Here is a 14,862-nt window from a genome sequence, read left to right on the forward strand (position 1 = left end):
TTATGCCTTTACTTAGAATAGAAACATTGGCAAATATCTCTCTGTAGGCATGGTCTACCATTGTTTCCATAGTAGCATGTACTGATAGTTGAAGCATATTTTTAAAATGAAAAACAATAATTGATGAAGTTTAGAGAAAGTGAAGATGATATGGGGGCACACCAATGCATGTTCTTTCTTGAACTTTTATGCCTAGGACTCCAATCGTCTCAAACACAACCAAAAGATACTGTATCCCCTTTTCCCTGCTAAAAGATTCATCCACATCCAGGGGGGGGGGGGGGGATAGGTAAAGTATTTCATCTAACAAAATATCTAACAAAATAATGAAATCTTTTTTAAGTTTTAAATCTCAGTGTTTGCATCCCCACGAGATGATGTTCGTCACACAAACCAGATCCAAAACTCTGACAAATTACAACTTTTCATGCCGAGATCTGTACACCCAGTAAAAAAAAAAAAAAGGGATCGCTTTTAAACGGACAATGAATTTTTTGTTTAGTCATTTCTGTATAGACCTCTCATGTTGCTCTGTACAACAAAGGTACTCTATATCGTTTTCCCGGGCCCAACAAAAGGTAAAGGAAGGGGGGGATATTTTAAATTTCTATTAGGATTGTATCAAGTCTATTTGGGATTATTTTAAGCAGCAAAGTTATTGGCATACATCTTTTTCAATTGTTCTAAAAAGACAAACATCAGTGTTGTGTGAGGACTATTGAAATCGACAGAAAGTTAGTATCACGCAGTATATATAAAACAAATAAAAAAAAAGTTTACCCAATACGAAGATAATGAGCCAAGAAGCCTTTGTAAAGACCACGCACACCTTCAATCTTGACAATCTTGAAGAAACAATCAGGAGAACTCTTATAGAGTAATCCTTTACCTGAAGCATCCACGCCCTGATTATACATACGAGTGGAAATTACGTCAAATGGGTTCATTGCTAAACAGACCAAAACACCCGTAAACATTGACGTGGCAAAATGAGTGCTAAAAGTGTCATGGAATCCAAACTTTTTCAACAGGACGTCCTTTCCCATCATATAGACCGGCATTTGAACGGCAGATCCTACACCTGCTCTTGCCATAGCTGCATCTGCACCTCGATATATACCTCGGATACCTTCCTTTTTATAGATACCCACTAATGTACTGAATGCAGAATTCATCTCGTGCTGATGTCCTACATTGTTGAAGACGGGCGAGTACGCTTGTCGACGAGTCTTGATCAAGTATAAGGGGGAGCCTAAAACTGCACCTACCACACCGGCAAATGCACCTGAAAATACACCAGAGGCTACAATACTCGAGTCGGATGTCAGGTTGAATGTTTGAATGATACCTTGATGCACGGGCTCATAGAGACCGAGACGACTACCGTTCAAACAGATTTGATAGAGATAAGCTACGCTCAAACCTCGTTGTGCTCCTCGAATGCCTTCATGTTGAAGCACTACTTTCAATGCTTGAAAACTGTTATGATAAGGTCTATCTGCCTTTGAAAGAGCTCCTGCTCGGACTAATTCACCTTGTAATTGAAGACGTGTTTTAACTACCTAGTAGGATTTTTTTTTTTTTAAGCTTTTTTTTTCTTTTATTTATTTATTTGTTTAGCATATATACCTCCCAAGGGTTTGTAAAAGTAACAGCACCACAAGCAGCTAAACCACCAGTAATAAAACCAATGGCAGTTTCTTTTGCCTTACTCTGAGGCTTTTTTTCAGCAGTTGTCGACATGGAGAAAGGGGATGGAAGAAGAAAAAAAAGAAAAAGAAAAAAAAAGGTTAATTTCCCTTTTATATATTTTCAGTCTCAAAAAATGAGTCCTGAGCATATATGCATGTTGATTGGCTCGCAGTTTGGGTTCATGACATATCATATGATTGGTCAATCGAAACACACACACAAACAAGCACAATGCAAAAAAATAGCCATCTTTTCTCTTTCTCAGTCTCCTTAATTTTTCCTTTTTTTTTTTTTTTTTTGTTATTCCACATTTGAACGAGGGAAAAAAAAAAAGCTTTTATTACACCATCCCTTTCTTTCACATTAGCACCCTTTTTATATAAACATTAACAAACTCAAGCAGGTAAAAAAATAGTTTCATGGCAACTCTTATCTTTTCTTAAAAGGTGTGTGATACCAGTGGTGATTAACTCTTTTTTCAACTCTTACAGAAACATGGACACCAATTTGTACAATGGAGTTCGAGCTGAACCCAAGTTTCTCAGGTATGAAAGCCCATAATTTTATTTTTTATTTTTTATTTTACGCAGCAGCATGAATTTTTTTTTTTTAAAAAATTACTTTTTGGATTTTATAGGGATCCTACTTCGCTTGAATCCATCTCTTCAGGTATATCCAGACTTTCCTCGTATGTTACATCAAACCTACCTAAAAGAAAGTCAAGCATGACATCTCCTTTTGATCCACACTATCAACAATACCAACAACAACAACAACAACAACAACAGCAGCAGAGAAGAATAGAGGAGGAGGAGGAAGATGAAGTCAATGATATGGAAGGATTTGATACAATTACGTATGCTTCATTTGATAAATTAGATTACAAGGATAACAATTTGTCTTGCCTTTTACTTGGATACCATGACGGATTTCAATTATGGGATATCACTAACCCAGATAACGTGCATGAATTATGTTCTATCAGAGATAAAGAAAAATTCGGTACCGTATCTTTGATTCATATCGTGAAGGCGGAGGGAGGTCCTTTATTAGCCATCATGTAAAAAAAACAAAAACAAAAAACAAAAAAACAGAAAGTCACTTTTTTTCTTCTCACACTAAATTCATCTTTTCCCCCACACCCCTTTTTAATCTAGTTCGGAATCTGTTGTCAAAGATGCAATGATAAAAGATACGCCATTGCCAAAGCATCATCGCATGGATTCAAATAGTTCCAATTCCACTACAAACACAAGTACAACCACAAGCAATGTCATGATCTATTCCTTGTTAACACAATCGGTCGTCAAGGAGATCGATGACTTTAAAGAGGAAGAGGATGATACGACCGTCGTCACATGCATCAAAAGTAACCACAAGGTCATCGTGCTGGTAAATTATTTAAAAATATATATATATATATCCCCTCCTCCGCCCCCTCCGCCTCGCCCTCACCCCTTAATAATAATTTTTTTTTTTTTTTCGTTTGATTCTTTTATAGGGTTGCTTATCACGTCACAAGTCATCAATTCATATCCTAAAAACAGAGGATTATACACCTTTTGCCAGTCCTCTGACCGACGTATTTCATGATCCATCCACAGGTCCTATCTTTACACTCGGCACTCGCTTGATTGCTTATGCCACCCATGCTGCAGTGTTAAATTCAGATCCTATCATGACCTCACTCACCAATAAGAGCATCAGTTATACAGGTTTCGGTGTACTTCAAGGAGAAAAAGATGTGAAGGGAGCAGCCAAGGATATTGCCAAAGAAGTCGTGAGCGGTATGAAGACATTGGGCGAATTTGGTTTTAACACTTTATCGAATTATTTCGGTAACACAAGTCAATCCACGCCTCAATCCGTCGATAAAATGTACGGTTCCAGTCCTAGTAGTCATAACCGAAGATCCTCTAGTCATTCACCGCAACCCGATTTCAATGCAATCACCACACCACCACCACCACACATCGGTAACTCCTCTACCACCAACACCACCACCACCTTAAATAAAAAAATCATACCTTCTGGCATGATCATGATTCGAGATATATATAAACTCCCTACTACACCTACAAGAAACCTCTCACTTTCTACCATTGCTCATTTTAGACCTCATACGCATCCCATCAATTGTTTGACCCTGAACGCAGCGGGGACGTTACTCATGTCAGCGTCCAAACAGGGTCATACTTTCCACATCTTTTCAATTCTCACCAACCATACCACGATCGGTAATGCCTCGCATCTGTACAGCCTGTCTCGCGGTATCACGGATGCTCAAGTGGAAGACTGTCAATTCTCTGTTGACTCCACTTGGTGTGCCATCAGTACAGCACGGGGTACGACCCATGTCTACGCTATCAATCCATACGGTGGTAAACCCGAGATTGCAGGCCATGTCCATGCCAAAGTCAATAATCCGACCTTCCACCCCTTGGTAGCCAATAAGACCAAGACCAAGGCCACCAACTTGGGTTCGGTGGTACGTATCAAGCAACGACGCAAGATGCCGGGTCAACATCTCAGTATGTCCCAAGACGACCTTGTCAAATTCTCCAATCAGTATGCCTATTATGGTCCCACACCACCGCATTCTATACCCCCATCTCGATTTAACAATACCAAGGACCCACGTGCGAAAATCACTTGTGCTTTTGTCACAGCCACGAAATCACCTTATCTCGTTAATCACAGTCATGTCTATCAGCATCAAAAGGGATCCCCTTCAGAGACTTTACCCTCGAGTTCTATTAAACAACAGGCGACAAGTATGTTATCTTCATTTGGTTCTAGTATGAGCCATATCCCATATCTACCTAACGGATCATCCCCATCTCAGCAACATCAACAGCAACAACAACAACAACAGACAAAGACAAAATGGAACGATAAAAGTGATACCCTCATGTTTGGTTTTGATGAGGAGTACGATGATGCTGCCAAGATGATGAATGACGAAATCGGTTACCAAGATCTCTACTCGTTTCATCCCGATGGCATTTTAACCCTTCATCGGTGTTGGGTAGCTAAAACCGTGGTCAAGAAACGTGAGAACGGACGTAACATGGAAAAATTGGATTTGACGTTAAAGGAAGAAGATGTGGCTGAATGGCGTGTGGCCAGAAACAGTGATTGGGAACAAGTCAAATTAAACTTGGTCCTTGATACGACGAACAAAAAACCCAAAGGAGGCCTAGCGGTAAGGGGGAATAAGAAAAAGTTATGGCTTTCGAATGCAGAGATTACAACGTATGCCAATGATGAACCACCTCTATGGGGTTTACATCAGTTTCGTTTTCAAACGTTTGAAAAGGTGGGGGATTTACAAAGGATCTTGAACGCGGGGATCATTCCACCCACCGAAACCATGGTATTGTTAAAAGGGATGCCCGAACCTGTGTCCAGTCGTATTGATCGTGTACGCAAGACAACCACTCGAATTGCCAATGATAATGTGGAGGAGAACATGGAAGACGCATTAGCCGAACTAGAAGGTAATATATATATAAAAATGGGGGGTTATCCATTTATTCCTTCATGCTAAAAACCTTTTTTTTTTTTCTCACTCACACACACACACACATATATATATATAGACAATATATCCAAGGCGATGCAAACCTCGTTTTCACCTTCATCCAACTCCATGAACAATAGCCCAGCAGCAGGCAGCTTAAAATGGTTATCATCCAGTGCGAATGCAGCAATGAACGGTGGGGTACCTTCACCTTCATCCATGAATAATCATAAATCGTTTATGGATAAGAATTCGTCTGTATCGTTTGAGGATGCGTACCTGATCCATATGGGTAGTGGACCTAGTCCGGAACCCTCAATGCATAACAACAATACGATGATGATGATGGAACATAGCTCCTTGATTCAATTTGATGATGATGAAGAGGAAGGGGGAAAGGAAGAAGAGGAAGATATTATCCGATTGGAGGAGGAGGAGGATGAACTTGTACAAAAGGACGTGTATTCACCTGATGGAGATAATGAGGTGGAATATCCTTCTGAATCTATCTTTGGTGAAATCAGAGACCGCAGTAGCAGTCATCAAAGTGATGATGAATCAAATACTTCTTGGTAGTGTAAATAAATAAAAAAAAGTTTTTTTTTTTTTTTTTTTTTTTTTTATTTATATTATAATCATCTATAAACCTGGGGTCCGAAATAAACACAAAAAGCACGGTAAAAATCGGGTTTTTTTTCTTTTTTTTTTTTTTTTAATGATAACAAAAAAAAAAAAAAGATTTATGCTTTTTCCTCTAATAATTGTTTTTGCTTGTATTCTTCGGATTGACGATACCTAAGTAGTAGATGAGTTATTCAGCCTCTACACATTTATTTTTGCTTTTTTCAAAAAAAGAAACTTACTTCCAGATACGACTACATTGAATACTACTGGTACCGAAAATAAAGACATTGACAGCTAATAATGAGTAATTCTTGGGTGTGATCACCATGGAATAACGAGACCAAATAAGGCCAGTCAACATCAAAGCTAAAATAGTAAAACATTTAAGACCACACACTTTTGATGTAACGTCATGGGAAAAATACAAAAAAAAAAAGGGTTTAAACTTACAAAGGTTTTGACTCACACTCAATTTCTCGGCAGGACGTTGCATATCTCCAATACCAGCAATGACCAAACACTATTGAACAAATCCCGTGTGTTTTTAGATATAAAAAGTCTTTTTTTGTATTTTTTTTTTTTTTATATATATATATATATCCTTACCCATTTCATGGCTGGTGCCCAAAAATGAATGGTCTTGGGTCCTGCAGGGGAATCAAGAAATTTGCGGAACACCGTCTTTGTTGCTGCTGATTGTACGGGTGCAGACATCTTTTTTAAAAAAAAAAAAAAAGAGGGAAGAGTGGGGTAAAAAAGGAACAAAAAATAAAAAAAAAATTTGAGGGTTTTTCAAAGTCATTTTTTTTTTTTTTTTGTATGTGTAAAAGAGATGATAATCTCTGATTGGATAATTTATGTCAGACTAAAAAAAAAAAAAAAAGGGTAAGGTATATGTAATGGGTTGGGTGCTAAATTTATATAGTGTGTGTGTGTGTGGGGGGGATATGTACAAGAAATAATAATAAAAGGGGAGGGCGTTATTCAATAATATCTGAAATCATCTTTTGCTTTTGTAAACTTAACAAGGCAATTGAACATTCTTGTTTGACATGATTGGCTCGTTCAGTGTCAAAGATACCGTCTTGATCATACTGTCGTGCGTAAAACACACATTGTTCTAAGCGATATTTCTTGGCTAGCTTATTCTGATACCGCTTTTGCTGTAAAATACAATTTAAGTCTACTTCTGTCCTGCCAATAAAAAAAAAAAAAAAAAAAAAAAAGAAAAAGAAAGAAATAACTTACATGAGGTAAGAGAGAGTCTACAGGCTCCTGTCCTGTTCTCACTGCATAGTCATTTGGAAGCACCCATAAATTAGAACCAGCCAAGTATTTGGTATACACACACGAAGACACATGATCCTCAAACCTCTCTTCGCACCACGGATGATTTAATCGCGTGGAAACAAAGATTGGACTATAATTAAAATCATAATTAGGCAACAAGTAAGGATCCTTAGCATCTTTCCATGTCGCATAAGAGGTAGGTCCATTATTCAGCTCATAATTGTAATCAGCCAATCCAAATTCTCCTTCCTCTACCCATTCAATCACAGACTGTTTATCAATGGGCCATAACCTGGTTTCAACGCCTTGATAATTGGGGAAACCAAAGGTAGGCACAATCAATAAATCACCCCTTCGCAACAGATCCACATGTTTCTTGATACTTTCCGAGACATCTGTCAGCCATAAAGTGGTGGCTGGTACAAGCGCAACAAATTCAGTACGACTGAATAAGCGTGCAAGATTACGCGATTCTTGATATCCTCCTGTACCAATCATTTGTCCTTGTTCGTTTAATCCGCCCTGCTGGAGTACAAGATGGATATCCACATGTCGTTTCAATGCTACCGTATTCTCGTAATTGACACGGATTTCGTCCAATTGGTCATTATCCACGTATTTCGTTGTAGGCACCAGGAGTGCTGCTGAGATCGGACCTACATATATATATCATCTATTAGATGACTCTTTCACACATAATTAATTTTTTTTTTTTTTTTGTGCACCTTCATATGCCTCCGCTAATTGTGTGAGACTTTCCCACTCTTGCAAGGTAAAAACGGTTGTCAGGGTCAATGCGTCTTTACTGGGCTTGATGGATGCTGTGAACCAATAGGGTCGAATCACGTCATTATTGACAATGGATTTACTAAACATTTTGGATAATCGAATCTGTGTAGAAAGTTCATCCAGAGATGAGAACTGGCTTTGTTTTTCTAATAATACTTTATCCCAGTCTATTTTAGGCCCTACAAGGGAGGTAAGCCAAGTAAAGTTTTTTTTTTTTTAATAAACTCTAATATGTATAATTTTTTTTTTTAGTTACCTGCATTCGGATCGAGTAAAGAAAAGGATCGTAGCAGATGAATGGTGGAAAGACAAAAACAGATTAAGAGATAGGACCAACCCACGAGTTGAACGACAGGCATATCAAATACCTTTATCCAGGATCTTTGAAAGGAACCTGAACGTAGTATTTTTCTTTTCTCTTGTCGTTTGTCGATAGGTGCACATAGGGTTGTTAGGGAAGCCTTACGTTGATGAAACAGGTTGCTTCCCGATCGTTTGGTTTCTAAAGTGCGTGTCGATTCCATTAATCGCGATACATTCGACATGATAAAAAAGAAAAAAGAAAAAAAAAAAGCTTAAAAAAAAATTCATGTAATCTCTTTTTTGTTGTTACTCTCTCATTGTTGTACAAGCGTTTATTTTTTACACGTGTAAGAATTACTTTTTTTATTATTAATACCACAAACGGAAAATTAAAAATCACACAGACCCTTTTTTTTTTTTTATTGTTTTCTGTTTTTTTCTATTTTTCACCCTCCCCCCCCCCACCCCTGCTTTTTTTTTTTTTTTATGTTTAGAAATTTCATTCAACAACAAATCCGTACCAAGATTACTGTTCATAAATTGGATACATCAGCTAGTGTGAAAAGACCTACACCTATTCTTTTACTTCGAACAGAACCAAAGTAACACTGAGAGAATTAAAAAAAAAAAAAAAAGGGGGGGGAGAGGTCACACTTTTTTTGTATTCAATTAATATTTTCTAATCCAATAGCAATGAATGGTCTTTATCAATGCAAAACAAGTTGAGCCAATTAGGTTATTTCACTGTGGATGCAGCCATTGATTTACCCGAGAAAAAGGAGGGTGAATCATTACTCGATACCTGCTACAAGGGTAAAAATAATAATAATAATAAATAAACCGTGAACAAGGGGGGGGGGGCATAACACACAACACACACATATGAAAAAAAAAGGATATTAAATATATATATATATATATCTAGAGTTGACGAAGGCCACCACGGATCTCTCCTTTTTCCCACCGTTACTCATCAGTCATGGAGACAAGGCAGCTCGTATCTCACAAAAGTTTGTTTCTAATAAACCTGTCTCGGGTCTCGTGATGATGGATTCGGATACAGTGTCTGATCTGACGGAATTTCCCCTCTCTGAATTTGAGCCTCGATTTCCTATCTGTATGATCTCTAAGGGTCCTCCACCCGAGTTTTTGGATGGCTGGATTGACCATCTTCCGTTGAAAAAGGGTCAAGAATTAAAGGACCTTGAGCAGTGGATGGATCAAGTAGGCATGTGACCTCCTTTTTCTAGAGGGACAAGCTTTTCTTAAAAAAAAAAATAAAAAAATTTGGTGAGCTTATATTTTATCTTTCTTTTTTTTTAAACAAATGAGCGGGTATTGGGGAAACGTAACTAGCTCCGTAGATTGGTATTTTTTTTTTAAATAAAATAAGTCACCATACATGGATATTGATAGAAGGAATTTTTTTTTTCTAGGTGTGAAGAAAATTATACGCATTGTTTTTACATTGCAGAATTCTGGAATACAATTTCGGTAATAAATAATAAAAAGTAGGATGGTACCAAATATGTTAACAAGCTTAAAAAAAAAAGAGCTTTGCAATGATTGCATTAGGGCTGCTTGGTGTGGCACTTCATCACCAATCATTGGGTTGGAGACTATCAAATAGTTATCTTTTAATTTGCGTGGTTGGTATAGGAAGGTACCCAAAAAAAAAAAAATTAGCTCTAAAATCTTAAAGGAAAAAATAGACTCTTGGTGGATATTAAAATCTTTTTTTTTTTTGCTAGTGTATTATTTCATGCCACTTTACAATTTGAGCATCAAATGTGGGATGAAGTAATAATATGTGAATATGCAGACATCATCATTTTATTTCAGGCAAAATAACATTTTATTATTTAAAAGGTACCAATGATCTGGTGTGCATGCTACCTTTTGTTTGTTTTGTTGGACGAATTTAGATACAGAGGAAGATGGGTGGCAGTGTCGATTGCATGCTACTGCTTATTTGCTACTCTTGTTACTAGTCGCAACAAAGGTTCTACCCAATTTTACATGTTTCAAACCTCGCAAGTATAATTTTTTTTTTTTAGGCTCATAAGAGAGAGAGAGACTAAACCATGTATAGGTTCGGTCTTGTTATGTGGAGTGATTTATATTTTGTGTACAAATTATACAAGAACGTGTCGAATGAAAAGGTTCTGCTGTTATTCCATCAGGGAACAAAGTTTTTGATTTTGGCTATTATGGTTTGGTTATTTGATTCTAATTTATGTAGTGTTTTTAAATATGTACCTAACCCTCAATTACATGCATGGTAAAAAAAGTTGAAGCTAGTAATCTAGATTTCCTGTTTTATAAATAACATGTAAAAACCTTCTTTTTTTTTTTTTTTTTAGGTGGCATGTATTGGTGAGTTCCAAGATGTCCTGTTTGTTTTATTCTGTATTATTCTATACTAAAATCATTTTCTTCTCCCCTTTTTATTACTGCCCTTTTTTTAATCGTAGATGTGCACTAGTCTACATTATTTCTTTGTCGCTTGTGGTCATGAGTCCGTCATACGTCGTGGTGAACAAGCTGAAATTAAATATTTCCTGAACCTTGTTCCATACGTTCAAAACTGTAAATCTGATTAACCGTTGGAAAATCGCATTACCCCCTTACACATTTTAGGTGTGCGAGGAGAAACTTTAATCAATTCTATATTTGGACAAATGCATGTTTTGCATAATTTTTTTTTTTTTTTTTTTTTTCGCTAGTGACATAATTTCTTTAAATATCGTACTTATATAAAAGTATCCCTTTTTTTTTTCTTTTTTCTTTTACTTTCCTTACACTTTTTTTTATTTTTTTTATTTATATAAATTATGGAATCTTTCATTGGATATATCAAGACGCCACAAGACGCACTAGTGATATTTGAAGCATGTCGAAGAGGTGCATTAAATCGAGTACAACGAAGATTAACCTCTAAAGAAAGAATGGAAATTCACTCTGGATCAGTATTTGCGTGGGATGAAAAGGAAGCTGGTATGAGACGTTGGACAGATGGACGTACCTGGTCCCCTAGTCGAGTCCTTGGCAGTTTCCTCACCTATCGAGAGTTAGACACTAAAAGGCGACCGAGAAGACCTTCTGTTCATACAGGAGTGAAACAAGTAGCCTTTTCATATAAACACAATGGATTGATCAAACAGAGTTTCTCTATCTGTACCGCTTCCAACCAAAAGATTCACCTTATCTCTTATTATGCCAAATCAGATGTGATGTCTGGCAAATTAAAACGTCCCACGGGTGATCCAACCTTAAACTCAATCGAGATTCCTAAAGGTTTATATCCAGAATTAAACCCACTTGATATTGGTGGCGGACATTCTGCTTCCATGCATTCCATTGCATTCAGTCGACAAAATTCAATTGATTCTATGACAACACCACCGTCTCTATCCTCCTCATCTCCACAATCTTCGGACGACGATTTTAATGATCATCATACACAACAGCAACCATCATCATCATCATCATCACAGCATTTACTATCTCCGCTATTCACATGGAGTACAGCACAACCTTCGCTAAAAGCAGTCATGAGCATACAAGACATTCCTTGGGAAAAATTACCGTCTTCAGAAGACAATCGACAGTTAAATGCACTTCGAACCCAAGTGAGAATCTAAACTAAAACCGAAACCCCACTCATTTGAAACCGGTCCCCCTTTTTTTTTAATGTAGAAATATTATATGTTGTTTTTGCTCTTTTTTTTTTTATTATTAATTATTAGATATTATCCCCCCCCCCCTCCCCTTCCATCATACACACACACACACACACTCCCTTTATTTTTTTGGTGTTAATAAATTAAGCCTTTCCATTTATAGACTTTAAGCTTTTTCGATCATCTTTTATGAGACCATCTGTCCTGTGTTTCATTCTTTAGGTCTCAGGCACCGATCTTTTATTTTTTCCCCGATAAAAAAAAAAAAAAATAAACTCTCAGAATTTCCCTTTTTTTTGCAGATCAAAACATGTATTTACTCATAGCAACAAGACAGTGCAGACCTTTTTTTTTTCTTGGGTGTATGACTCATCCCAACCTCCCCTGATTGTTTCAAACGTTTTAGTTGAATTGGTAATTCACACTAAAGGGGGGGTTTTACCTTTTTGTAAATCACTGTGCATTGTGCTTCAGAATTTGATAGAAACTTGTCATGATTCATCGATTTATAAAATTAAAATCGCGGTAATATAAAAAATACCCCTAAGTGGCGTTTTAAAAAAATATAAATTATTTTTTCATGCGTTTCCCTAGTGTCAATACTTTCCCCCCCCCCTTTTTTGTGTCCGTATAAAAAAGGTTATTTTTAATACCTCTGCCTTTTGGTTTCACATTTACTAAAAAAAACCCTATTGTTCTCTCTCTCTTAAAAAATTCCGACTTTACATTTAAAAATGAACTACTCTATTTTTTTTTTTTTTTTTTTTAATATAATATATTTTATTTTAATAGAGTTTTTTTATGTACATAAGAGACAAAATAAAAATATAATCTTTTAAAAAAAAAAAAAAAAAAATGGGTAAGGGTATGGAGCTCTCTTTCTGTCTTTCATTTAGAGCTTGGGACCAGCAGCCAAAGTTTGAGGAGCACTCTTATCTTCATAAGTCTTAAAGTTATCAACAAACATTTTACCAACATTACGAAGCGAGGCATCGAATTGAGCTGCAGTACCATTCCAAGCAGTCTTGGGGTTCAAAAGTTCCGAGGGTACACCCGTAACAGCCTTGGGAATGCTCAAGTTAAAGATATCAAGCTTACCAAATTCTGCTTTAGCCAATTCACCGTTATGGATCGCATCCAAAATGGCACGGGTATATTTCAAGGGACAACGCTTGGAGGTAGCAGCAGATCCACCAATCCAACCCGTGTTAATCAACCATGCATCAGCCTTATGTTTGGACATCTTATCTGCCAACATGGTAGCATAACGTTGAGGATGAAGTACAAGGAAAGGTGCACCGAAACAAGCAGAGAAAGTGGCTTGAGGTTCAACAATACCGTCTTCCGTACCGGGGACCTTGGTGGTATAACCAGAGATGAAATGGTACATGGCTTGTTCAGCAGTCAGTTTGGAGACAGGAGGTAACACACCAAAGGCATCACACGTCAACAAGATAATGTTCTTGGGGTGACTACCCATACAAGGGATCTTGGCATTGGGAATATGATAGATAGGGTAGGCACAACGTGTATTCTCGGTCAAGAAATCATCAGAGTAATCTACATCACGGGTCTCTTCATCAAGAACAACGTTCTCAAGAATCGCACCAAATCGAATGGCGTTGAAAATATCGGGTTCCTTTTCGCCAGATAAATCAATACATTTGGCATAGCAACCACCTTCAATGTTAAATACACCATCGTCAGACCAACAATGTTCATCATCACCAATCAACATACGCTTGGGATCAGCAGAAAGAGTGGTCTTACCAGTACCAGAAAGACCAAAGAAGAGAGAGACATCACCCTTGGGACCTTCATTAGCAGAAGAATGAAGAGATAAGACACCAGCCTTGGGCATAAGATAATGCATGACAGTAAAGATCTATTGAAAAAAAAAAAAAAAAAAATCAGAAACCATCCCTTTTTTTTTTTGTTTTTGTTTCCTTTCTCATATAAAAACTTACACCCTTCTTCATTTCACCAGCATATTCAGAACCAAGAATGACCATCTCACTACGCTTGAAATTGATGGAAACAGAAGTAGTGGAGGTCATACCTGTGGTGTAACGATTGGCAGGGAATTCACCTGCATTGAAAATGGTGAAATCGGGTGTGCCAAAATTATCGAGTTCTTCATCGGTGGGACGGATCAACATGTTACGCATAAATAAGAGATGATAGGCACGAGAAGCCACGATACGGACCTTGATACGATACTTGGGATCCCAACCGGCATAACCATCAAACACAAAGAGTCGAGGACGGGTATTCAAGTAATCAATGGCACGTTCACGGTTAATCAAAAAGACACGTTCACTGATAGGCGTGTTGACAGGTCCCCACCATACATCCTTGACAGAGGAAGGTTCTTCTACAATACGTTTGTCCTTGGGGGAACGACCTGTCTTCTTACCAGAGTAGGCACAAAGTGCACCAGCAGAAGAAATGACAGTACCTTGTTCATAGGTCAAGGCTTGTTCGTAAAGAACAGCGACAGAAGGATTACGCATAATAGTGACCTTTTTTTTTATTAAAAAAAAAAAAAGTTTAGTTTACCTTGCATATACAAAATAAGCTGTGTGTGTGTGTGTTTTTACCTTATCATAGTCAATACCAGCAAATTCATAGAGTTCTTCTTCAGCCTTGGTAAGAACAGAATTGGCAGATTGAGGTCTACCGCCAGTATAAGGAGATCCGGGTCTTGAAGCAACCATGGTAATGAATTAAAAAAAAAAATGTATATATATTTAGGAGGGAACGGGGAAAAATATAATGCAAAGAAAATTAAAGAGATCTAAAGCTAGTTTATATAGGTTTTTTAAATTTGGGTGCAACCCCTCGGAAGGAACGGACTTTTTGGGTTTTGGGTAGAGGACATCCAAATTTGAACCTGTTCTTGGTAGTATTGTCTCGATTTGAATCCCCGTAACATGTGCAGTAAAAAAAAAAAAAAAA

At 37.3% G+C, this 14,862-nt stretch overlaps 9 protein-coding genes across 9 annotated transcripts; 5 read left to right on the plus strand and 4 right to left on the minus strand.

The window, feature by feature from the left end:
* Positions 1–776: 776 nt before the first annotated feature.
* EV154DRAFT_539737 (mitochondrial carrier domain-containing protein) lies at positions 777–1,743 on the minus strand (the record flags this gene model as incomplete). The annotated part of the gene is made up of 2 exons (XM_051604369.1): positions 777–1,562; positions 1,630–1,743. 2 exons carry the CDS (start codon positions 1,741–1,743, stop codon positions 777–779), a joined length of 900 nt encoding a protein of 299 aa, XP_051453785.1.
* Positions 1,744–1,973: 230 nt separating this feature from the next.
* Positions 1,974–5,821, plus strand: EV154DRAFT_545333 (uncharacterized protein). The gene is made up of 6 exons (XM_051604647.1): positions 1,974–2,095; positions 2,184–2,237; positions 2,330–2,752; positions 2,850–3,084; positions 3,194–5,192; positions 5,295–5,821. Exons 2-6 carry the CDS (start codon positions 2,188–2,190, stop codon positions 5,789–5,791), a joined length of 3,204 nt encoding a protein of 1,067 aa, XP_051453786.1. The 5' UTR covers positions 1,974–2,095; positions 2,184–2,187; the 3' UTR covers positions 5,792–5,821.
* A 2-nt stretch (positions 5,822–5,823) lies between these two features.
* EV154DRAFT_521249 (mitochondrial pyruvate carrier) lies at positions 5,824–6,575 on the minus strand. Its single transcript, XM_051602890.1, has 4 exons — positions 6,446–6,575; positions 6,290–6,359; positions 6,079–6,205; positions 5,824–6,010 (listed from the first exon to the last, which is right to left on the minus strand). The coding sequence occupies exons 1-4, from the start codon at positions 6,551–6,553 to the stop codon at positions 5,956–5,958; spliced, it is 360 nt and encodes a 119-aa protein (XP_051453787.1). The 5' UTR covers positions 6,554–6,575; the 3' UTR covers positions 5,824–5,955.
* A 79-nt stretch (positions 6,576–6,654) lies between these two features.
* EV154DRAFT_605635 (uncharacterized protein) lies at positions 6,655–8,469 on the minus strand. The gene is made up of 4 exons (XM_051607489.1): positions 8,175–8,469; positions 7,855–8,097; positions 7,088–7,785; positions 6,655–7,002 (listed from the first exon to the last, which is right to left on the minus strand). Exons 1-4 carry the CDS (start codon positions 8,461–8,463, stop codon positions 6,820–6,822), a joined length of 1,413 nt encoding a protein of 470 aa, XP_051453788.1. The 5' UTR covers positions 8,464–8,469; the 3' UTR covers positions 6,655–6,819.
* Positions 8,470–8,679: 210 nt separating this feature from the next.
* Positions 8,680–9,520, plus strand: EV154DRAFT_521256 (uncharacterized protein). Its single transcript, XM_051602891.1, has 2 exons — positions 8,680–9,034; positions 9,147–9,520. The coding sequence occupies exons 1-2, from the start codon at positions 8,932–8,934 to the stop codon at positions 9,455–9,457; spliced, it is 414 nt and encodes a 137-aa protein (XP_051453789.1). The 5' UTR covers positions 8,680–8,931; the 3' UTR covers positions 9,458–9,520.
* A 28-nt stretch (positions 9,521–9,548) lies between these two features.
* EV154DRAFT_539740 (ceramidase) lies at positions 9,549–10,264 on the plus strand (the record flags this gene model as incomplete). Its single annotated transcript, XM_051604370.1, has 5 exons — positions 9,549–9,589; positions 9,658–9,715; positions 9,775–9,884; positions 9,973–10,021; positions 10,091–10,264. 5 exons carry the CDS (start codon positions 9,549–9,551, stop codon positions 10,262–10,264), a joined length of 432 nt encoding a protein of 143 aa, XP_051453790.1.
* Positions 9,925–10,941, plus strand: EV154DRAFT_521259 (uncharacterized protein). The gene is made up of 2 exons (XM_051602892.1): positions 9,925–10,502; positions 10,585–10,941. The coding sequence occupies exons 1-2, from the start codon at positions 10,306–10,308 to the stop codon at positions 10,784–10,786; spliced, it is 399 nt and encodes a 132-aa protein (XP_051453791.1). The 5' UTR covers positions 9,925–10,305; the 3' UTR covers positions 10,787–10,941.
* Positions 10,918–11,865, plus strand: EV154DRAFT_470472 (Gti1/Pac2 family-domain-containing protein; the record flags this gene model as incomplete). The annotated part of the gene is made up of 2 exons (XM_051597852.1): positions 10,918–11,627; positions 11,748–11,865. The coding sequence occupies exons 1-2, from the start codon at positions 11,056–11,058 to the stop codon at positions 11,863–11,865; spliced, it is 690 nt and encodes a 229-aa protein (XP_051453792.1). The 5' UTR covers positions 10,918–11,055.
* An 815-nt stretch (positions 11,866–12,680) lies between these two features.
* EV154DRAFT_521262 (phosphoenolpyruvate carboxykinase [ATP]) lies at positions 12,681–14,760 on the minus strand. The gene is made up of 3 exons (XM_051602893.1): positions 14,505–14,760; positions 13,872–14,426; positions 12,681–13,789 (listed from the first exon to the last, which is right to left on the minus strand). Exons 1-3 carry the CDS (start codon positions 14,619–14,621, stop codon positions 12,797–12,799), a joined length of 1,665 nt encoding a protein of 554 aa, XP_051453793.1. The 5' UTR covers positions 14,622–14,760; the 3' UTR covers positions 12,681–12,796.
* Between the last annotated feature and the right edge of the window lie 102 nt (positions 14,761–14,862).

The sequence above is a fragment of the Mucor mucedo genome (assembly GCF_025094135.1).
Source record: "Mucor mucedo strain NRRL 3635 chromosome Unknown EV154scaffold_108, whole genome shotgun sequence".
NCBI lineage: Eukaryota > Fungi > Mucoromycota > Mucoromycetes > Mucorales > Mucoraceae > Mucor > Mucor mucedo.